Raw genomic sequence first — 24,822 nt, 5'->3', positions numbered from 1 at the left:
AAAACGATAATAATGATAACAACCGAGGTGCCCCATACAGAAGATCTATCCTTACCAGGGAATTGAAAGAAACTGCTAAAAACTTGAAAGCGAACCAATAATAATAAAATCCACACGCAACACAACTTGAAAACAACGGAAGTTATTAGAAACGCTAAGATATTTTGAATGACTGAAACTTAATTGTCCTACAAATCACGAAATTTAGGATATGAAGCCAACCACTCGTGCTCCTTAAGCGTTTAAGACATCAAAAAGGGGGAATTAGGGTTGTTGGTCAGCAAGATAAAGAGCTCTAGAAAATACTACATGTGACGCCAGAAAATACATGTGATGACGTCTAATGAACAGGCGGAACTGGGAGATAACCTACAGTTGCATTAGGGATTTAACTGGATCTCCTAAATCAAAATAAAAGAAGACGGGAGAGCAATTCCACAATTTCGTAAACATGTTGAAGAAATTTGGAAGAAACACAAACTACTTACGTTATGCAGTTGTCAAAATGTATCCCAAGACCCACTTTAACAATTCAGTTGTCAAAATGTATCCTAAGACCCACTTTAACAATGCAGTTGTCAAAATGTATCCTAAGACCCACTTTAACAATGCAGTTGTCAAAATGTATCCTAAGACCCACTTTAATAATGCATCGTCAAAATGTATCCTAAGACCCACTTTAACAATGCAGTTGTCAAAATGTATCCTAAGACCCACTTTAACAATGCAGTTGTCAAAATGTATCCTAAGACCCAATTTAACAATGCAGTTGTCAAAATGTATCCTAAGACCCAGTTTAACAATGTAGTTGTCAAAATGTATCCTAAAATGTATCCTAAGACCCAGTTTAACAATGCAGTTGTCAAAATGTATCCTAAGACCCAGTTTAACAATGCAGTTGTCAAAATGTGTCAAAATGTATCATAAGACTCACTTTAACAATGCAGTTGTCAAAATGTATCCTAAGACCCACTTTAACAAATTATACAGTTTACACAATCACATTATATATGTGTATATATATATATATATATATATATATATATATATATATATTATATTATAGATATATATATATATATATATATATATATATATATCAATATTACGGCAATATTCACTCTAATCCCACCCACATCTTCTGTTTGAAGTGTCAAAAGAACAGATTAATTCAATCACGATACTATCTTTTTAGAACATGCTTATCAAATTCACACTAGCAAAGATAATTCGAGAATGAGTGACAACATTTACGTATCTATAAGCTCCAGTGTAAGACACGCATCCACGTCTTGATAACGAGGATCTTGGTTAGACCATGGTCCAAACTGAGGTCTATGACCTAGGCCCAGACCTTGTAGTATATTAATATACATTAATGTACACTAAAAGTGTCTAAGTCTTACAATAAGCAAAAATGCCATTTTCCTAAGTCGATAATGTATAAACAGCAAACCCAATATAATCAACGCAATTTCAGCTCAAAAATTCCATCAGGTTCAGTCATTACCAAGACCCATTAAGTATAACCTGTTGGTGTGCTAAGCCTTTCCGAAGTTGCTGAGAATTTCTGCTTTACATCTCCCGAGTTGTCCCTAGCAATAAGTTCCATACCAAGCTCCTAACTCCCAACTAAAGCTGTAATAAAAAAAAATCCTTACTCTTCTTTTAGGTATATCTCAGTGAAAGCATATTCATCATAGTATCAAGTAAGGAAATATAGAGAGAAAGAGAAGGGGAGAAACTGCTTCCTGTTCCGCGAATACAACAGAGGAGAGTCCGTTCTGCAGCGTGACAATACACAGTTTTCTATGAACGGGAAGGAAGACAAAGGGTTTCTTAAAGAGTAACGATTTCTAAGAAAGAAAAATTTCTTAAAGATTAACGATTTCTAAGAAAAAAAAAATCAAAACTATTATTTCTCAAGCCTTCAATATTGCTACTCTGTAAATGTTCCATAGAAAACAACGAAGCCGGTCTTATGGACAGCAACAAAATGCTCATAAATCAACAGCTTGCACGAGTCACATCCAAAGACCCCACCAACGCAAGAGGGAAGCCCTTGATCTTGGTGAACACAAGGCAAGATTCCAAATACAAATTGTAAAGTAAGACCCGAATGATTCTCATTCGATTGTCACTAATAATAATGGTCGATAGTTTGTCTCAGGCGCATTCGAAAGAGAACTCCCTACAAAGGCAAGCTCTTTGTACAAACACAGAAGGGGCTTTGAAGTCTGTCGCCTGAGAGACGTTCCTTCAGTTACTTGCCAACAGTGAATACAGGAATTGCTCCGGAAGAAGCCGCAACTGTCCTGAAAGGGACCCGAAAACGTAAACATTTTTAATTAATGGTTATAGAACTATTACTATTAACCTTAAGTACTGCCAGTTCATAATCAGTAGATTATTCAGAAAAATTCACACAAATACACATGCACCTTCATTTGTGAATGTGATACATGTGTTTTCTTCTTTCTACGTTCTGAAAACTGAAAAACAAAACACTAGAATAGATAGGGTTTGAGCCGTGTATCAGGAAACTATAAAATTGATTATAAGTGTCACTAGAAAAGGCTAGTAAAGAATTACTGGCTACTGTGAAGAAGGATAACTTTTACGTACCTGAAGTTTAGTAGGCAAAAAAACTTGGCACTGTTGAGAAAAACTAAGGAAAATTTAGCGGGTTTAAAAGTTACGATGTTACCAAGATGTCCTTTTACCCGGTTACCTTGTTCTACTGTCACCACAGTTTAATAAATGCAAGAAAACTAATCATTCTATTTATACTAAAAAAGATGTGGAGAATACTTTTACTGACACTTAGGTTTCAATTCATGATAAATTTTTTCATTCATCAAACTTTTGTAGCCTAAAGGGGCTTTTCACGGTTATACGTCTCAACAAAATGCACACGCCTGCGCGCGCTCACACACATACACCCACAGAAGTTTTTTTTTTTTTTTTTTTTTTTTTTCAACCCTGTGATACCACTTCAGTAAAACCACTCTTCCCCGAGTGTCAACAACGCGGCTTGTCACACCAATTCCTTCTGGACTACTGCAAAAACGTTAAATGAAATCCACGTACATTGCTTCACTGGTGTGAACATGGAACACTGGCTTAACATATTTTTGTTAACAAACGTTACCTTTCACCACTTGTCTTTATATATGTAGTGCCTTGAGTCGTATAGTATACACAGTTTTGCATTCAAATGTCTCATACACGTTACAAAAAAAAAAAAAAAAAAAAAAAAAAAAAAGGAAGTCCAAGTCGACGAGATGTACAAAACCTAATGCCCATTCTCTAAGTCCAAGGCGGCCATCCCTTGGGCGCACCCCCCCCCCCCCCCCCCCCCCCCCCCCCCCCACCCCCCCCCCCCCCCTAAAAAGTAGAAGGAAGAAAGAAGGGTTGGGACCACGGAACCGTTTGCCAGCAATATAAATAATAGGGAGAAGAAACGTCTGCTAGTGGCCGAGACACTTAAAAATAATAATAATAATAATAATAATAATAATAATAATAATAATAATAATAATAATAATAATAATAATAATAATAATAATAATAATAATAATGGATGGAAGAAATGGGAATAATTACCTTCAGAACGCAAGTCACTCAAATACAACTACTAATTTGATTCCGTAACTTGGAGAGTATCTTACGTTTAATTGGAACAGGCTACTCTGGGATGGGTGGTACATAAGCTGTTGTAAACATTGGTTCTCACCAAGAATCGCTGACAATGTCGGCTCAAGGAAAATTTATGGTTTTCGCGTGTTTCTTAAAATAAAGATTGGCGCACCCAATCATAATGAGCAAACAAATTTGTGTACTGACTATCTGGCTCTTATATAATGTTCGTGTGTGTGTGTGTGTGTGTGTGTGGGGGGGGGGGGGCGCTAAGCTCGTAAAATACAACGGCCAGGGAAAGGCTGAGAAAAATGGAGCTATTTGTCATGATGTCTAAAGCAGAAACAGATAAAAGTGGTATTTTCATGTCTAATGTAGTATATGTGTTGACTGGCTGATAAGATAAGAGGCTAACTATTTATGTCAATAAAAATTTATAGTCTGCTTTAGTATATGAAGAATAATTGTTATAAGTGATGTGATTAAGCCATTAAAAATAAAAATAAAATAAAAAAAACACACACACACACACAAGCTAAATAGGTAAGAAAAAAATCCGGAAGATAAATTAAGAACGGAAAACTTCGAGATTTGCAAAACAAGAACGTATAAGAAAGAAACTCATCAGTGATTTTTAAAAAAATCTAGATATTAAAGACATTGTTACATAGCCTGGTGTACCCAGGATGCTTCACAAACCATATAAATATATATATAATAAATATATATATATATATATATAGATATAAAGTAATGACAACCACACATACAACATAGATAGAGAACTTTGAGATGAAGCCTACAGTACAAAGAAAACAAGAAGTCAAATCAAGACCAACTGGCAATACAAAATGACAAGAACAACACAACTTGTTTTTGTTTGTTTTCCTCTTTTTTTTTCCCCTCTCTTGGCTGGTCTCCTAGTGATCATGGCAGAAGTCGGGAGTGACATCACTTCTGCAATCTGCTAGTGTTGGGAAAGCTTAGAGAAAGGACGGTGCCTTGCCAGCTGCTCTCTCTCTCTCTCTCTCTCGCTCTCTCTCTCTCTCTCTCTCTCTCTGATCTAGCTAGCTATGAGATCTGAAAAAGAGAGAGTTGGGGTAACTCTCTTCGAGATGGACATCAACTTGGCAAGATCTATAGAAGAGGAATGGGATAATTCTGTCTATCAAATACACACTCGCACCTCTAGGAGTAAACAACTCTGCTTGGTTTAAGAGAAGGGACGAATAAAATTACTAGCAGGTGGTGACAAAAGTCCATCCAGGGGGGTAAGAGAGAACACACAAGGCAATAACAAACTGATGTTGGCTATCTATCAACAGAGGTGGATAAAAAAAATCATGTGGAAATGTTATGTATACTAATATTACTATAATTAATATAGACAGTATATACCCTAAGATAAACTGTATTTTATACATATTCAACTTAGATAATTCATACGCTATATGTTCGACAAATATAATAGCACCTGGTACGAAACCATCAAAATGCTGTAGATGATGTATAGATCTATATAACTATTCCGCGGCGAACTAGACTATGGCAGTTGACGTTTTTTACGCAGTTTTACCTACTGAACAAGAATTTACTTATAAAGAATTATTTAGATGATATAACAAAGTGTCTGATAAGTCACTACAATGTCCAAATTCCAACCTCAAGAATATAAAGCAATTCTGACGTCAATATTTTTGCAACTGCATCTCGGGTCTGTACTGACGAGCATATCCGAAAAGTGTGAAGAATTCGAGTAGCTGAGAAGGCATTGTGTTCAGTAGAATTACGTACGGATCTAGTAAAACGTGACCGATTTATATATATTGAAAAAGTACGTAAAGCTTTAACTCCTGGTCGCAGGCTGGACAGTAAGGGAACTCAAATGTTTTCCTACGACAACCAAACCACGTGAGCAAATAGAAAAGAAAAAAGCCCTGCAGGTTATTCCAGTCAGGTAATGAATGGCCAACGACGAGCGTATAAGCATATAGAGAAAACAGTGATACATGGATAGATTACTATAAATCCTAAATTATGACTAAGTCAATGCACAGAAAAAATACTAAAATGACAATAGTTTGTGAGAAGACAATACCTTTGATATAATCTCGATCCCTGGATTCAGCTCTTAAATTGAATTCCCAATATCCATACGTCAGTTTGGATGTTCATCCTGAAAGGTATTAAAATTTCAACCTTAACCGACTGACGGATGGTTAAATGGATGGCCAGACATATACAGGACAGTTAATAGATGCTTGGATGGGAAGTCTGGGAAACAGTTGCTCAACATTCTCCAAACCTGACTCATTGCAAGGACACACACACATAGCTCCTTCAAGAATAATGGCAATCTGTGCTTTCTTAAATAAAATGCCACAGAATACACATGAGAGCTATACACTAAATCACAGAATAAACTAGTAATGGATTCCGTGTTGCAACATCAAACGCACTAAGCCAAACTCCTAAAAGCAGTGGAAAAGCACTTGGAGTTGATGTATAGCTACCAGGGCCCATTTGCAGTACCTGCGGCACCTGTGAAAACTACAGGATCAGCTTTGTAAACGCTTTCCACGAATCTGCACAAACAGAATGTACAAGGTAAAGACATTCAATGGAGATGACGACAATACACAGAGAAGCTGAAAATACTTGTTTAAAATAAATTTCTGACCAAAAGTAATCACCTTTCCCGCACTTTCTAAGAATCAAAGTAATTTGTCATGAAATTACAATATACATATACATATATATATATATATATATATATCTATATATATATTATTATATATTAATATGTATAGTGATATATATATATATATTATATATATATATATATATATATATATATACCTCCAATTACATCACTTACTTTTCCTGGGTTTTTTACTATGATGGTTTTTGTTAAGAATTATAGGCATAAATGAAGTAGGCAGGCATTAGTTTGTGCAACTTTACATCAATCAGCAAAGAATGTTGAAATGCCATAAACATACAAAAATAATAATAAAAAAAGGGCAAATCACAACGCAGAAATATTAAGTGAAAATAGAGAAAACCATTTAAAATCCCATATAAAAAATAATTACATAATTCTGCTAATCAAAACTAAGCTAAAGATGCAGCTGTCCTAGGTAACTACTACCAACAATTGCAGTCGATTCAATTTTACATTCATGATGCCTCTTTCCCTTTCTACACACAACAGTTTAAATCCCAGAACGATGTAGCTGCTGATGTGAGACAAAATCTTCTGAGACATACAACTATCTGAAGAGTTTTTCAAAGCTTCATAAAGTAAAATGTACGTATTCCCCTCACCTATTTAACTGACACAATCGCAGTATACTACAAACCAAGACTGAAAGCATGTCACAGCCTGTTGAAAGTTCCTTAACATGAAGAGCCACAGTCATTCCTCAGGAAACAAGTTGACATTGAACACAAACATAAGTAAGATTTGCATGATTAGCAATATAGCACAAGCTTCACCTTATGTTAATGGGAAACCGAAACACTACCGTTCTAACTATGTTATTAGAAAGTTAATGGATGCTCTCAATTGAAAACTTTACCAAGGCACCAAGAGACCTCTTGCTGCTTTTTATGACATTTACATTATTTCCTGTCTTTTTACCATTAAAATGTCCTTGTCTAAATTATTTACAAAATCATTAGTTCCCACTCAATTCATCATATGCTTTAGGAATCTGGCCTTCTGATAAGTAATAAATCTAACAGGTAACAAAGACCCTACTTATTCAAGATTTCCCAAAGCTAACACTAATTCCACTTAATTTCTACCCTATACTGTATTTAATAGTTACTTCACACTTACCATTCATTTTGGTTGGTTTATCTAAATAAGCATCAAATCTAAAAAGAAAGCTAACAATAACTTGTTAATGTACATACATGACAACTAAAAAGGGATTTTGACGGAGGAAAAATCTATTTCTGGGCAAGGACCTGTGTCGCCCAGTGAAATAGGTTCCTTTGATACTATTTCTAGGTATAAATATTGCTATTCATACCAGAGAAAAAGAGAAACAATAGTGCCAAGATAATTGGCTCGCTCACCTTTTAATAAAAGGTGTCGGTATAGATAAAGAGCGAGTGGATACCACTACCAGAGGTCCCTTGCCATTTAGCTTCTTCCTCCGCCAAAACCTCAACTACAGTGAGCGCCTCTGACGTCATTCCTGAAGATAGCACCCAAGCTTGGGCCAAGCAGGGTGAGGAATACAAAATAAGAGGGTGGGATTTCACTGGGCGACACAGGTCCTTGCCCAGAAATAGATTTTTCCTCCGTCAACATTCCTTTTCTGGGCTCAGCCTGTGTCGCTCCGTGAAATAGTGCCAGAGAATTGGCTCCACCAAGCTTGGAAGACTGCACAAAACATTGAAATAGCAGGTGAAATAAACACAAGTAAAATTAGTTGGTATAATGTACAACTTAAAGATACAAAATGGTGCAAAAGTATATGAAAGATAAAACCATATGTTTTAACCACCTTAAAGTTACTTAGATTAACAACCTTAAAGCTACTTAATGGTAAACATGTACGCTACAGAAACAAATAAGTTGACAATTATACAAAACAAGCGAGGGAACTAAGCCCTAATGCAAAGCAAACAATGTATGAACAACTACATCCAAGGCAATATGTACAATAGAGGCGACCTAGCTAAGCAAGGGTGCAAGTGAGGCAGGTAGAAGAGAAGGCTACAGAGAAAGGCTGATAAGTATATCAAGCAGTGTCAGGGGAAACTGTGTTTCCAGCTGCCACTGCTGAAAATTTAAGGGCTTCTAAAGACTTTAAGTAGTGGCGCTTAAAAACTGTCGGAGATTTCCAGCCTGTGTATTTCTTAAGATCGTCAAAATTCATGTGTTGAAAATAGTTGATGGATATGACAACTGCCCTCACATCATGAGCCCGTGGAAAGGATTCCGGGTTGGCTAGCTTAATAAAATACAAAATTTGTTGTCTGATACCTTTTAAGGAGATCGTACCACCCTTTTCCCTGATGAATAATGGACCTGAAGATCTTAAGGTCGTCCTACTCAGGTAAGCTCTTAAGGAATTGACAGGACATAGGGACTTGTCCTGTGGAAGTGGTAGGATTTTCCATGGGGCCCATCTATCTTGTGGGTCTTCATTTTTGGCCAAAAATTGACGATCTGGAGAGAGAAGCACTTCTCCTGAGGGAAGGAATTCAATGTGGCCTGGTTCTCTCGAAAGAGCCGACAGTTCTGAAATTCTAGCACCTGACGTTAAACTTAGCAAGAATAAAGTTTTTCTCAGGAGGGCTATATAATCCCATGATTCATTATTTATTTCTGAGGCCAACTTAAGAACATCATTCAAAAACCAAGAAACTGACTTAGGTCTCTCGGAGGGTCTAGGTCTAGCGCAAGCTTTCGGTATAGAGGAAAAGTAAGAATCTGTTAGATCTATACCAAAACCAAACTGGAAGATCTTTTTAAGAGCCGATTTGGTGGTAGTAATTGTGCTTGCTGCAAGACCTTTCTCGAACACTGTTCTGAAGAAGGATATGGCCAAATTCGTGATCATAATCTGTGTATTTGAGCCCGCTTAAGAAAACATAGCCCCAGTTTTCTTAACGGCTGAGACATATTGACGTAAGGTGGATTCCCTTTTATCTGACTCCAAAAATGTAATATTTTGGGGATCAATGTTAGCGTTCCTGCGAGCTGCAAACTTCATGAAATCCATAAAGTTAGGGCTTTCTGAATCCTTGAGGAAGCGGACACAGTCCTTGTTTGCACTAACTGAGTCAGTTTGGGATTGGGAATCTGTAGGGGCTGGAGTCCCAATTCTAGAAGTAGTGGGAACCAATTGCTTTTGGGCCAATTGGGAGCTACTAGAGACACCCGGCCTTTGAACGACCTGAGTTTGTTCAGGACTTTCAGAAAAAGATTCACTGGGGGAAACAGATAAATCTTTTCCCACACATTCCAATCTAGGGCCATAGCGTCCATGGCATAAGCCAGAGGGTCCAGGTTGGGTACCACATAGCAAGGAAGTCTGTGATTTGACTCCGTGGCGAAGAGATCTACCTGAAGCCCCGGGACTTTTTGACAGATCCATTTGAATGACTCCTTGTCGAGGGTCCACTCCAATTCTAGCGGGGCGGAGCGTGACAGAGCATCTGCTACCACGTTCCTTACCCCCGCTAAGTGGGTGGCTGACAGGTGCCATTTGTTCCTGTCCGCCAGAGTATTAGGACATGATTCAGGTGACTTTATTTGGATCCGCCCCTGTTTATGCAGTGGACTACTACTGCACTGTCTAGAACCAGCTTGACATGAGATTTCTTGTGTGGACGAAGCCTTTTCAGAGTAAGAAACACTGCCATGGCTTCCAGTACATTGATATGTAGCTGGCGGATCTGGAGAACGCGAATACGGGGGGTCCACTGAAATAATAATAACAAGATATCTAGCTAGGCTAACACGGGGGAAAGGAAATAAATAACAGAGTGAGAGAAAGAGTGTCCTGGAGGGGTAGGCTAATCGCAAGGCTGACGACTTGGGTGTGTTAGCCTAACCCGCAAGCGGCTAGTCGGTATGCTGTACCGAAATTCGGGGGCAGAAGACTAGGAGCAAGGACACTAATACGAAGGGACAAGGTCCTAACGTAAAAAGAATACAACTCCTAACGAATCGGGATCTGGCTAGGGTAGGCTACAATCCAAACATGCGGTCGGAGTGAGGGTCCCCATGAAAGGCTAGGCTGAATAAATATCAAGCTAACAGCATGAATATGGTAATAATAAAATACTGCTAAAAGGTAGCTCTGATGGTATGGGAGACCAAAAGAGTACGTGAACCGCCATGCGGTCGAGGAGGGAGAAGCCGGCGCGGGAACAATGAAGCTTACGCTACCTTATCTTCTCCTTAAACACAATAAAACAAGAGAGATCTTCATAAAAGGAGATCTTAGAACCTTAAAAGCAGTATTCAACTTGGATGCAGAAGCTTGAGCCATCTTGAAAGATAAATCCAAAATAACGAAGCAAAAAACACAGCACAAAAGAAAGAAGCGTGTGTTAGCGACGATGCTATCAAAAGGAATGTCGTCAGAGGCACTCACTGTAGTAGTAGAGGGTAGAGGGGCTTTAATTCGGCTCCTCTGTAGTTGAGGTTTTGGCGGAGGAAGAAGCTAAATGGCAAGGGACATCTGGTAGTGGTATCCACTCGCTCTTTATCTATACCGACACCTTTTATTAAAAGGTGAGCGAGCCATTTATCTTGGCACTATTGTTTCTCTTTTTCTCTGGTATGAATAGCAATATTTATACCTAGAAATAGTATCAAAGGAACCTATTTCACTGAGCGACACAGGCTGAGCCCAGAAAAGTATTATAAGTTGAGACAGTACACAATTAGAAAACTCCTGTCTGGTTTGACCATTAGGCTAGGAAATAACCTAGTTAAATCTGCTGATCTCAGACATTGACTTCTGAACCTTAATATCAACTTGATCTTATCACATAATGCAAAACCTCAATTCATAGACACTATTATTATTCTCATCAAATCTCACTAACCATCTCCATTGAATGCAGTGGCTGGTAGTAATGTGTGTGCTCTATTATGTGTATAATCCTGCTACATTTCCCTCATGGTGAGCTGGCAGGAAGCAAATGAAAAATACAGTCAGAACAGTGCCTATGTGTTGAGAACCTCGTTATGATTGACTGGCAAGCAGCAGAAGAAGCACAGTGCAGCAAAGGGAGTAGCTGCAGCAAGGATGAAATGGAGAGAGCTAGCCTACTGGTACATGTTTATATGAGAGCAAAGACTTACCATGGGTATTTAATTTCTGTACTACTCTATGCTGCAGAAACACTGGCACTGCCTTGGAAAATGGAGATTCTGAAAATGTAACCATAGAATGTTAACAGTAATAGCTTGAGTACAGTGGGATGATCCAATTACCAATGAGGAACTAGTGAAGAGATTTGGTACAAAGAGGATATAAAAAGGACTGAGATGGTTTGGATCTGTGATGAGAAGGGACGTGGAATAACTGGTTAGAAAAGCAGCCTATATGGAAACAGCATGGCAAAGAACTATATGAAAACCCTAGGAGCTACTGGGGACTCATTTCATGTCTAACACCATGAGTGGAAAAGTTAAAGTACAAACATGATGATGCAATAATGATGATTCCTACAGCATTTGAAAATTGCTGTATGGAATTATTATTATTAACAGGAAGCAAATGGAGTAAAGCCTACCAGTCATGCCAAAAAGAAAAAATAATTCATTTTTTACAGGTAAGTACCTCAACTGTGTATAGATGTTGTTTGAAGTGTATGATTTATTTTTAGATTTTTTTGTAAGTTTGTGTACATACATTACATATCTAGCATATGTATTCAGTTATAAAATGTATTTGATATGATTTTCAAATAAATGAGAGAGAAAAAAGTCATGCCAAGCATGTTACTGAAAAGTATGTTATGGAAGTCTTGGGGTTATTGATGCCCTTGTTCAGGTAAAAACAAGGTTCTAGGTTATGACAATCACAATATATTTCCTCCAAGGCTTCTAATGCATTCTAAAGATATTTCACTATGAATCTAAACATTAATGAATAATTTTTGTCTACCCCCATCCCAACAAATCCCAGGTCTTTTTTTTGGGGGGTGGGGGGTGGGGGTGGGGGTGCTAATATTTGGAAGAATATACTTACAATAGTAAATAAATATCATGATGAAAAACACAAAACATGAGATATAAAACTTTAAAACTACATTATGCTTCATGGTTTCATCAATAAATTATTTTCAAGCATACTTATTGGTATTACTAGTTTACTTCAATCCCAGTCCCCAATATAGGTAGTACTGTATTTTTTTACTTTGTTAGTCAACTCAACATCCTTAATTTGAAAATCATACCAACAGGTATGTTGCAAATCTGTTGTTACCTTGAAAATTACCAATGAAAGCTGTTACACAGTCTTTTTTTTAAAGGTTTGTGTTTATGCTTTGATGGGGCACAAGGCCCTGACCAGGTAAGGTCCTAGCACTCAAGGAGAGGTTAATTTAGGATGCAACCCTATCTATTTTAATTTAAAGTTCCCTTAATTAAGTTAGGGGTATGAAGAAGGGGTAAAACACCCGTGGCCAGGGTTGAACCTTGCACCTTTCGTAAGGTCAAGCTAAACACACCCTTGTATGGCACCCATTTTGTAAAACGTTTTCTCCCTCCCAAAAACCTTGCTTTCCCGCTGTGGGATATAACAAGAGTACAGTACCTTATACATTTTAGACTATTTACTAATGGAATAAACATCTGGAACATTCAAAACACACGTAAAAACCATGAGAATATCATACTTCCAACTCCAGATTGTGAATATTGTTTAAAAGGAATATTTACCTAACCCTAGTGACCTCTGTGGTATGATTTTACTGTATAGGCTAGGCCTCTATGATTAAGCCAATAAATGGACCATTGAATAACACCCTACCCTACCAGTAAGAGTTTGGTTAAGTAAACTATGAAATGTCCTGCTTAAAAACGAATACAAAAATATTATATACAAGAAATTCTAGACAGATTCTACCTAGTTAAGGTTAGGCCTAGACATCCCTCCTTTCAAGAGGCTGAGGTTTTCTTTAATATACAATATATCTTAAGCACGTCATTTAATTGTGGTGGCTTAGACAGTATTCTACTGTTATGTAAGAGGATTTGCTAATTTAAAAAAAACTGGGTTACTTGGGTTAGCACTGATTTACCGGACTTAAAACCATGGCTATTTGCTAATACCTTCATCCAAGGACTCGCCATCTTCAAAACTACTATACATCAATTTAAATAAAATGGGTGTACTAGACTACCAATCACATCAAACCTGACAGATTAGCCATTCTTTTCATGAAATTATATAATTAGTACTTACCAGTCCTCCACACTTGACCTCAGCTTGAAAAAAATTTTGGGGAAATTTATTGCACTTTTTTTCAATTACTTTACCAAACATTTGAATGTGTTGTGTTGCATTATCAGAGTCCACTAGTCAAATAAGTTACTAAATATTATCGTAATTATCATTCAGCTTTTAGCTAACTTATAATCGGTTCTGAATAAAAGTATTTTGTAATTGTATAATTATTAAACCTTTTTTGGCAATAAATTATTATAATTTGACGAATACATTATTATAGATTTTGAGATGGATTACGACACTTTCAGATGTTAACACTTAACAGTTTTCGTTTCAATGTGGTGCGATGATGCCTAATCTAGACGGGTCACATTATTAAGCCTCTCTTTTAAGCTGGATAGCAACACTGTACGATGCATGTGAGTATGAATTTTTAATTTTAAGCACTTGTTACAAAATTATTCAAGTTTTGATTATTATAAACTTAATTATCGTATCGTAAACTTAGCCAGTTTAATACCCTAGTAGGGGTTTTGGGAATCGTTATTTCCGCCGAGGTAAATGCTTAAAGAGGTATGAAATGGGCATTAAAATGTACTTCCTGGTTTTAGGCAGTATTAACCACTTTAAGGGAAAAGTTATCAGACAGACTAGAACGTAATTGCTACTGGATGAATGAATTTCTAAGGAGTAGGCGTAGGCATCATTTATAGACGAGTTCTAGCCTATGCGCATAGAAGAGGGTTAGGCTAGCCTCAGCAATGTTACAATGTTGTCAGAAAATTGACTTTTACTTAGGTAAAGGCTTGCATTATTAGAAACCCTTCGAAGTATGCTAGCAAATAGAAAACTTATTGGAGCATGGAGTTTTATACTAAATAGAACAAATTCCGCAAAATACATAGACCAGCAGTTGATGACTGATGGGAGTGAATTCTTCAATGGCGGACAATGTCGTCTAGTTGTGGTTGTCATTAGTGATAAAAGATGTTTTTATGAAAGATAGAACTCTTGGGATTATTAATGACCAATAACTGTAGATCAAGGTAATAGCTCCGCGTCGGGCATTTCTTTGGAAATTACAGTTTCCTATAGTATTTGGGTTGGTTATTATGAATTTGCCGTTATTTTTAAAGGGGGTGGGGGGTCGACTATAATTAACCCCCAGGGGCTAGTACTAAACACAGCGAAATACATTTGACCGTTTTGACGTTCCAATCCCTGGTAGCTGTCGTATTCGTGGGAACGTTCCTTGCAGTCTGTAGGGAGTTGTTGCCTAGAATTAACAATAACTTATTGGTTGTCGCATTCCAATTTCGTGAGTATGCCTACACCGCCCATTGTTGGTCTTCTACTTTCTTAGGAGGAAAAATGATTGTTTCCCACAAGATAACTATCAAATGCTATGCACCCAAGACACCTTTCACTTAACAGAAGCGCATAATCCGTACGAATGTTACCCGGTTATGACTTCCATGTCAGCTTTATCAAAGAACCCAGTCCATTACACTAAAGGTGACGCCACACACCAACGAAAAAGGGGTCACCGTGTCTGCTTGAAAAGGTATTTTTATCCCGATCGGCATTTTGGGAACGACGGTGCTACCGTTTACCGTTGATTTGTTCCCCTTTAAGTCGGTACGATTTTTAGGCTAAGACGAGAAGTACAGGTGAAGTTGATAAAAATATGTTTTAAATGCAGTTTTTTTTTTTTTTTTTTCATTAAAGAAAATATGCTCTATTTTACAATTTTAACAGATTTACATTCAGAATTTTATCCGATGACAGTATTATCATATTTCTTGTAACAATACATAGCCAGCTTAGGTGCTATACACATCTTTTTTTAAGTATATTACATACTTGAATTTACTATGTATATACATACATATACCCATACCTATACACTGTATATGCATACCATTTAAGCGACCTATATAGGTGCAGTTCGGTGGTTAGATGATTTTAATTACTGAACTAATAAGAAAAATTTTACATTCATTTTACATTTTTTTTCAATTGCATCACAGTTGCCCTTGTTCATGTGCATGGAACATTGTTTTATTAGCATTATGAAGGATTCTTTAGTTCATCCTTTTACATGTCAACAACTAGATGGAGCTCATCACTGGACGAGCTATGTAATTTAATTTAGAGGACATGTTTTCCAGTTATTAGGTTAGTTTTTCCAGGAAAGGTGGTTTTCTGTGTAACTGTTATTTATAATGCATATTATTTCTTGCATGGCCTATCTGTGAAGTTTACTTCTTTAAATTTCGGACATCTCGCTTAATAACTTTGTGATTAAGTTTAATATTCTGAAAGTTAAATACTTACTGACGTTGTCAGTTTGCCCTCTGAAATAATGGAATAACTTTGTTAGATTTAATGGGCAATTTAACTACAGACCTTATTTCAGCATTTGTAACGACATATACGAAGTAATCATTGGGTAAACGGTAAAATTAGTAAATTGTTTAAATTCCTTAAAGCACATTACCGTTATGATCATTGAATTAAAACCATCTCATAATCCCCTCTGCTTAAGAAATATATATATATATATATATATATATATATATATATATATATATATATAAAAGCGATTACCACAGGAAAATGATAGTCATTAGCTCCTTGACAATGTCTTAGTAAAGACGAAAGCGCTTGGATTTCTGACATCATTTTCCTGTGGTATTCGCTTATTTAATGAAGTCACGTGCATCTACTGTGATTTTTTAAGCATATACATATATATATTATATATATATATTATATATATATAATATATATATATATATATATATATATATATATATATATATATATATTACATAGTGTGTGTGGGGCGGGATGGTAGTGTGTGCGTTTATTTAACACTTGCAGAAACCTGGAGGGTAAACGCTGTCTGGTGTCACTCCCTCTACCTGGAAAAAAAAAAAAAAGAGAGAGAGAGAGACGTCTGGCTCGTTATTGCATGGTCTGCTGTTCTATTCCAGCTTGCAGTTCACCGTCTCTCTTTTTACCTTAGAAAAGGTATATTTCTAAAGGGAAAGGCGTATGATATATATATATATATATATATATTATATATATACTATATATTATATATATATTATATATAACTATATACTATATATAGATATATTATATATATATGTATATATATAATATATATATATATATAATATATATATATATATATATTATATATATATATATATATATATATATAATGTTAGTGTGTCCTTGCTGCCGTGAGGGATATTTTGCTACCTATACGCGCTATGGTGTAACCAGGCAATGCTGTCGATTTGGGATGTTCGTAATAAACGAACCATACCTTTTTCAGTATTCTTGACATCAAGGAGTCTTGAAACTCTTAACTTTGTTTGTAGTAACATTTTATTAGGTCGAAGTGTTACTCCTTGTGTTCGTTTCATTTGAAGAGTGCTTTTTCAGATTTGATTGGTGTAATATAAATATTATTATTATTATTATTATTATTATTATTATTATTATTATTATTATGTTTTACTCAAGATCAGGTCTTGGACAGCCTTTAACTATGACGCTGCTTATGAAATTAGGTTTAGTGAAACTGAAATTTCTTGGAATTTTCCACCTTAGTGTTTTATATTATTGTTGATTTTGAAAATGTTGGCATATATACGGTATAGGATATGCATTCATTATTTTATATAACTGCGTGGATGATCATAACCTGCGACGTCAAATATTATTGTTACTTTTTTTTCTTCTCTTTTTATGCTTGGTGCTTGTTATGTGGAAATGTTGCAGTCGGTATGAGAATTGTCTGTAGATGTAGGATGAAAACGTTTTCCCTAATAAGGCAGATTAGTGAAGCATACTGTACTAATCTCCTTCCGTCATCTTGAAAGGAATGTTATCATAGCACGTGTCAGTGACCTCGTCACGACAATCCAGTATCTGACGAAAGTTTGGCAGGTTGGATCCGTTTTTCGATGAAAATGTGGACAAGGTGGATCCATTTTAGGATGAAAATGATTCTAGTTAGGTCCAGTTTTGGATAAACGTCAGAAAAAAACTGGATCCATTTGGAGATGAAAATTTTGACGAGTCGGATTCAGTTTGGGGGAAAGTATTTGGGCAAAGCGTCATAAGTTTAAGGTTGGAAAATGGGGCAAATTGGAACCAGTATCTTCTGAAAAAAAAATGGGTAGCTCGGGTCTTATGCATGCTACAGCACGCGGCACGCGCTGCTTTGGCTGGCTGGTACCGTCTCTCAGACCTCCCACCACCTGCCACCCGAGGATCCAGACGCACGGCTACCCCACCCCGTCGGCACCAGCGTGGCTGGCGCTCACTTATCGACCAAACATTCCATTCTCTCTCTCTATCTCTCTCTTTCTCTCTCTCTCTCTCAGACCACTTTAGAGTTCAGGATGCTGCCTTTGTCTGCCTACTAAGATGTATGGTGATTTTGTGCTTAGCATAAGATTGAATGGCATATTGATGCATAATGCTGCACAGAAATGTGACTGATCAAGTAGTCGTTGATTTTTGTATGGAAAAGTGAGATTGTTACCGAGTTACATCACGCATTTTGGTCTAGTAAACCCTTGCCTCCCCTATTCATTTTGTTCATGATCTGTCAGGATTTTGTCTTAACTTTGTAGTGTACATATTTTTAAGTGGCAATATTAATTTAAAAGCCATGGAATATATTGCACATTGCATTTTATGCAAGGTATTGAGTTGAAAATATGTATAAACACGAACAAGACTTTGTAAAAGAGAGAGAGAGAGAGAGAGAGAGAGAGAGAGAGAGAGAGATCAAAACTGATCCGGCAGAGTACAGTGATAAACATACGAGTAGAAGAGTTCGCCTGTACCTTATGTCCCCACCCCACCTTACAGACGAAGATAGAAACATAGGTCCTGCATTGATCGATTTTAAAAGGGTCTGCTGGATTAAGGGGACGCTGTGGGAGTTACTTTTTCCCAAAAATGGCCAAAGAGTCGCCTGCCAGTCTGGTGCTACTTGCTGGCTGCTTTGTTCCCGACACACCCCTGTCTGATTTTGGCAGTCCGGCGGGTACATCAGACAGAAACTGAACCGCTCCTGAGGTTTCAAGCTTGTTATAAAAGATTTGCAATTGTGAGCTTGTATGAAAGTATCCATGGCGGCGACCGATGAAATGCTGTAGAAGACTGCGGAAACTGCAGGTCCTCTCTCTGAGGACGTTACGTTCCGTGCCGATGTTCTTACCAAGGCAGTTTTATTCTGCGGACTTTTAAAAGGAACCAGAGAGAGAGAGAGAGGCTGGACCCGGACTGAGCTACAACAAATTTTAGCGTTCATTAACCATAGAACATCGTTATCACAAACAGTGAATATATGAATGCACAACGGTTTATTATTTAGGGATGTCTTGTGTGTATTACTAAAGGGTTTACTCATTATCCGCTGAAGGTGGGATAAGAACAGACAGATGTTTGATTCCCATAATCCGAAACTGCCCGATACACACAGCAGGTTGGGGGAGTGGCCCCGTCTGTCCTGTATAGCAGACGGGCGTCTAGGCCAAGTCCAGGGTAACTGCCTGTCTCGACAGACTGACCCATTAAAACGGCTCCTATTCTGGGCGTCATTTTTTAATGATACGGGACATGATAGGCGTAGATGTTTTAACGTCGATTATTAATACGCAATGAAATCTAAGCTAAGATGTAAACGGCTTAGAGTTTATTCTTAATTGAGAGGAAGTAGAGCTGTTTAAGTCAAACTTCTCTCATCTTGCATGAATGCAATAGTGACGCCAATTTCATTCTATCGATAAATCAATTAAACAGTCGCTCCCTCTGTCGGCGCCGAGTAATTTTTCATGGAGTTTCCCTGAAGCCTGTTTGCTTCAGGTGGGTGAACTGCAGACGGCGTTAATCCCTCCACCCTCCGTCCGGCAAAATGCCACAAAATCGATCGATTTTCTTTTCGTTTTGATATGGAGGTCGGGACGGCTGTCTCTCGGTGGAGCTTTGCGTTTCTCTTGGAAGACACGATCGATATATACCGGTTGTAAATGTCATTTATGTTCCATTGAATTTTGAGCGGTACGTGCACACACTCGCGTCAGCACTGTATATATATATATATATATATATATATATATATATATATATAATGGGGATGCAGTTACGAACAAGACCACAGCTGATGGTCGAAAGCTATAAGTTGCTGTACAAGAAATATATATTTTATAAACTACGGAGGGATTTTACATCATTGTGGATTGTATCCCATTTACTTAGAGGTACGACATAGTACCTAGCTTCTGCATATATATATATATATATATATATATATATATATATATATATATATATATATATATTACATATATATATATGTATGTAGTATGTATGTATGTATATATATATATATTATTATATATATATATATATATATATATATATATATATATAAGTGTTCGTCGTATATAAGAGTAAATTTTCGATTTATACTTTGTGTCAGTATTTTAGAGGTGGTGAAGTTACTTAACAAGCATGTTTTAATTGAAAAATAATAACCGATGGCACTTCTCTTGTTGTTATTGTCACTTTACCGTGTCTTATTCGTTAGCCGTGAAAAGAGAAACCGAAGAGCAATAAAGGAAGCAACTACTTATTCCTCAGTACCTTTCGGAGAAGAACTGCAATACCTTTGACGACCCGTTTCCTCTTCTGGATGTGACTCCCTGTACTTTGATATATATTATAATTTCAGCATCGTTCCCTGAATGTTTTGGAATTCATTCTTTCTTCCGTGTTTTTCCTGAAATATTTCCGAGAGCTACATTTGGTTGAAATTGAGTAAAAATTCATTCACATTTCGTTCTTAATATTGTTAATTATTGTATATAAATTTCTGGATCCAGATCCTTTATTTATCTTGATCTCTTCCAAACTTTGATCAGTTTATGTCATTATTTAAAAAGTGCATCCCCAACTTTCTGCCTAATCATATGGAAACGCTGCACAAGTAACGTATTGCCAGCAGTGAGGCCCGTCTTTGGAAACATTTCAGGAAAGATTCTTGAAGGGCGTTTTGTGTAACCCTGCTAACAAGCAGGCAGAGTTAAGGGGCAAAAACAAAGATAGAACTGACTTCCTTATTGAAGTAATAACGTCGACAACAATATATTCCCGTCTCTTAGATTTAGACTTGACCCTCACTGGTAATTTCTCTCTCTCTCTCTCTCTCTCTCTCTCTCTCTCTCTCTCTCTCTCTCTCTCTCTCTCTCTCTCTCTCTATGCATGTATGTTCTTCATCATTTAAAGTAGAATTGAAGGTTAGCCTCAATATTTGACCACTTTTTGTGGTTGGGACAATTTTAGGACCTTAGAAAATAAACATTGTTTGTTAACCTTATCCAGAGAATTAGTTCTTGATAAATGTCAGTAAAGATTTGACCATTCATGACAGAAACGATACACAGTTTTTTATCCACAAAAGTTTTTATCTGTGTGGAGTCGCCAGTGTTTTTCACTAAAGTTTTTCAGAGCCAGTTTTCGATTGGATTTGCGATAAAACCTTGACGTAAGTAAAAGGGCACGGGTGGAAACAAATGCGTTGTTCTAAGGATCATTATTACCTGCGGTGCCTCCGTAGGGGGGTAGCGCCGTCAGTGCACCGAATGAGGTGCAATGTAGGCATTACTTAATGTTCTTTGCAGCGTCCCATTCGGCCCATAGCTGCAGCCCCCTTTCATTCCTTTTACTGTACCTCCGTTCATATTCTTTCATCAATCTTACTGACCACGCTCCACCCTCTCCTGTTACACCTATGTAACCTTTTACTGTCAATTTCCGTTTCAGCGCTGAATGGTCTTGGTTGCCCCAGTCTTTGGTATAATGCCAAAAATCTATACAAATCAAATCAATTACCTGGGGTACGTTAATTCAATCTTTTGGTCACCCCCACTGTAGTGGCTGACTCATCAACGAAGATTTCTTTGCCATCCAAACCTTATCGTCCTTTATCTTATTTATTATTATTATATTAATTATGGTATGGCCAAATGAAACCCTGCTTTCGAGTGCCGTAAGTTTAAAAAAATTAGTCTAATAATAATCTATAATAATAAAATCCGATTGGATCCTTCTTGTTTGTCCGCCCCGGATGGGCGCTGGTAGGTAGAGGGGATTGGGAAGGTAGGGGAGGCATGAAATATCCACCCATCTCCTGGAAACCTGTTTGTCCGGCCCTGGATGGGGCAGGGTAGTTAGGGGATCGGGATGGTAGGGGAGACATGCCAGGCAGCGCTGGGTTCCTGCGCAGCGTACCGGGCGCCACCTAGTGGTGTAAATGCAAATATATAGTATATTAGAAAGATATGTACAAACGACACCTTTCGAGAACCTGCTTGATTTATATTCACATTTGCACCACTGTGGATTTCTTCGCCATTTTAATGACATGTGCTGTCATGAGATTTTTATGAATGTTAATCATAATTTTATATATATATATATATTATATATATATATATATATATATATATATATATATATATATAAGTAAACCTACCTTTTTTTAATTTGTGCCAGTTGATTATTCATTGCAGAGTATTCCTGGCGGAGGTATGTTCTCATTGAACAGAGTACTTGCAGTGATGTGGTTGTCTGTCTATTTTAATGATTTACAGGTATGACTAGGCTAGTTTATTTGAACCTAGAAAAACGATTTCACATTGGCTCTCGGATGGTATTTCACATTGGCTCTCTAGTAGCTGATATATCCATGTTGTTTATGTGACATATTTACTGTTGAAGGAAAGTATAAACTTTTGCAGTAAGAGAGAGAGGAGAGAGAGAGAGAGAGCGAGAGAGAGAGAGAGAGAGAGAGAGGGTGCGATTGTAAGGGAGCAGGGGATATTGAGGCTGTCAAGGGGTTTGTGGGGATGGAGGGTCATGGGCTCCCAGTCTGGGAGTCGTTGTCAGCTCTCAGTCTCTGTTGGGGCTTACGTCTGGGTTGCCGGTGGCGGGTTTGGGGGGGGGAGGTAGCGGAGTGGAGTGATCCCAAAGAGATAACCGCCCAGGACAGGCACCGCCTCCCAGCTCTATCTCACCCTCTGGGCCTCACGATGTCTGCTGATCATAACTTTGCCTTTATATTGTCTCAATAAAAACGTGGAGCAAAAGAGGAAAAAAGTTGAAGTCTTTCCCCTCTTTTTATCCCCTCATAATTGCCCAAGACAGATGTTGAAAATTGTAACTAAAAGTTCCTGCGCCGCCCGGGAATCGAACCCGGGTCGCAAGAATGGGAATCTTGCATGATACCACTACACCAGCGGCGCTTGTTAGATGGGGACAGAATGAGGAATTATCCTTACCCTTATTTGATTTGGGGAATATTGACCTATAACTACAATTACTTTTATTTTAGGGTGTTTTTTGTTTGAGGATGGAATATGTCGCCTTGTGATTTCTTGGTGGCCATATATATATATATATATATATATATATATATATATATATATATATATATATTATATATATATATATAATATATATATATACATATACCTATATATATATATACATATAATATATACATATATATATATACACACATATATATATATATATATATTACCCCCCTATATATATATATATATATATATATATATATATATATATATTATTTAATTAAAAGTACACAAATTGGAAACCCTTACCTGTTGTGTTGTCAATGGTGCCCTCTGTCTGCAACCATGTGTTAAGGCTATTTAGATCTCGTAAGTATAAAAATATACTATTTATTACCCAAAGCAGTTGAATATAAAATAGAACAAGTCATAATGACAGAAAATCCAAATCTGCCCGTAAAGAAAACTAGTAAGTTAACATTCTACACTCCTGACTAAGAATTCACTCCCAGACCCAAAATGCCAATAAGTTCATTATATTAGTCAGGTTAAGAGATTCCCGTCTCTAGTACCATGAAATAGGACCCATCTGTAATAAAGATAACAATGGATAAAAGATACACTTCACACATCACTCTTTTCAAAGTGATATAAGTAAAGAAAGTATTTCACACTTCTCTCTCTTTTCAAAGTTAACAGTTTTCTAAGTCTTACAAAATATGTGTCATACCTTTACGATGGGAGTTTTCTCACCCAACACCTGACGTGTACCAACCGACCTCTTTGTGGCCACCAAAAGGAATGTGGCTTTCGCAAGTGCCTTGGTCTATTAGACCTGTAACATCCGTACAAACGAATGTACATGTTTGACGCCAAGACAAGCGATCTCTCGGTTAAACGCTTACCTACCCAAATTCCTTCACTCAAGTAAGCTGCCCTTACAGCCTGTCTCCAAGCAAGACATGATATGTGATTCACAAACATTACACACTTGTAAGATATATATTAGTCTAATTCCCCTGGCAAGGCGTGGCTCCAAAGAATAAACACTACACATTCTGTTAACAGGTGGATTGTAGCTTTTATATTCCACACACATATATATCCATATTTACATACTAATTACCACAACACAGTGTGGCTCCAAAGAAAAAAACCAATACTATGGTCACTGCCAAATTCGTTTGTTTCCAGCTGGATTGTAGCTTAGCATTCATTAGTTGCTTCACACACCTGCACAGAAGGCTCATCAGCATGGTTGTGAACCCCCTACACACACTACTGTTCTCCGCTGTACGCATTTCTGTGCTTCCTTGATATTAAGGCTATTCCTTTACAAAACCTCTCACTACAAATATCCACCACTTTCAAGGTCGCTCTATCTCCCTCTCTCCCAACATTACTGAGTTGTATGCTCTATAACAACCTATCATCTTCCATTCTTTCCACAGACAAAACCATCTCTTAGCACTCTCATCCAGCCTTTACAATCACACTAACCCTTTTTACCACATCTGTGTGCCTCCATATTTCTCACTCAGTTCTTATTGCACCACATACAATGTGCAAGCTACAGACAGTTACTGGGTTTCCGTTCCTGGCAGGGCACTGTAAGCTGAAAATCGCCTTAACCTGAATCATCGTAATTATAGTGGGAATAAATAGCAGCAATGCTATAAGTCTGGGTTACAGCGCTGTAAAGCAGGTTAACAGGCCATGAGGCAAGAGCCTCATGTCCAAAATGACTTGACCCGAACCTGATGTAACCCGGGCACTGCCTGTATTTATTTTAACAGCATTATGCATTTCCACTGATTTGCATTTAGTGTTTCCAC

The 24,822-nt window shown here is 37.3% G+C and overlaps 1 protein-coding gene, 1 long non-coding RNA gene and 1 other non-coding gene across 9 annotated transcripts in view; 1 reads left to right on the top strand and 2 right to left on the bottom strand.

Annotated features, from left to right (window-relative positions):
* LOC135200815 (ribulose-phosphate 3-epimerase-like) overlaps window positions 1-13,748 on the bottom strand; it is a 64,942-nt gene extending 51,194 nt beyond the window's left edge. Inside the window, exons 1-3 of one of the 6 annotated variants that reach the window (XM_064229484.1) lie at window positions 13,590-13,742; window positions 11,480-11,548; window positions 5,738-5,815 (exon numbers count right to left, since the gene is read on the bottom strand). Coding sequence is in view for 2 of the 6 variants with exons in the window: in XM_064229482.1 (XP_064085552.1) it covers window positions 13,590-13,670 (81 nt within the window). In the remaining 4 variants the exon portion in view is untranslated. Of the gene's footprint in view, window positions 1-5,737; window positions 5,816-11,479; window positions 11,549-13,589 lie in introns of all 6 variants that reach the window. The other 5 variants (XM_064229483.1, XM_064229486.1, XM_064229485.1 and 2 more) reach the window with 5 other exon arrangements.
* Window positions 13,749-13,879: 131 nt separating this feature from the next.
* The window catches only part of LOC135200819 (uncharacterized), a 193,416-nt gene continuing 182,473 nt past the window's right edge, over window positions 13,880-24,822 (top strand). For both annotated transcript variants that reach the window (XR_010311375.1, XR_010311374.1), the window contains exon 1: window positions 13,880-13,993. This is a non-coding gene — a long non-coding RNA (uncharacterized LOC135200819). The remainder of the gene's footprint in view (window positions 13,994-24,822) is intronic.
* On the bottom strand, window positions 22,845-22,915 carry Trnag-ccc (transfer RNA glycine (anticodon CCC)). The gene has a single exon. It is a non-coding gene; the product is annotated as a tRNA-Gly (tRNA).

This window comes from Macrobrachium nipponense, chromosome 27 (genome assembly GCF_015104395.2).
Source record: "Macrobrachium nipponense isolate FS-2020 chromosome 27, ASM1510439v2, whole genome shotgun sequence".
Taxonomy (NCBI): domain Eukaryota; kingdom Metazoa; phylum Arthropoda; class Malacostraca; order Decapoda; family Palaemonidae; genus Macrobrachium; species Macrobrachium nipponense.
The sequence above is the reverse complement of the archived record's forward strand: the minus strand, read 5'-3'. Positions and strand labels throughout refer to the sequence as shown.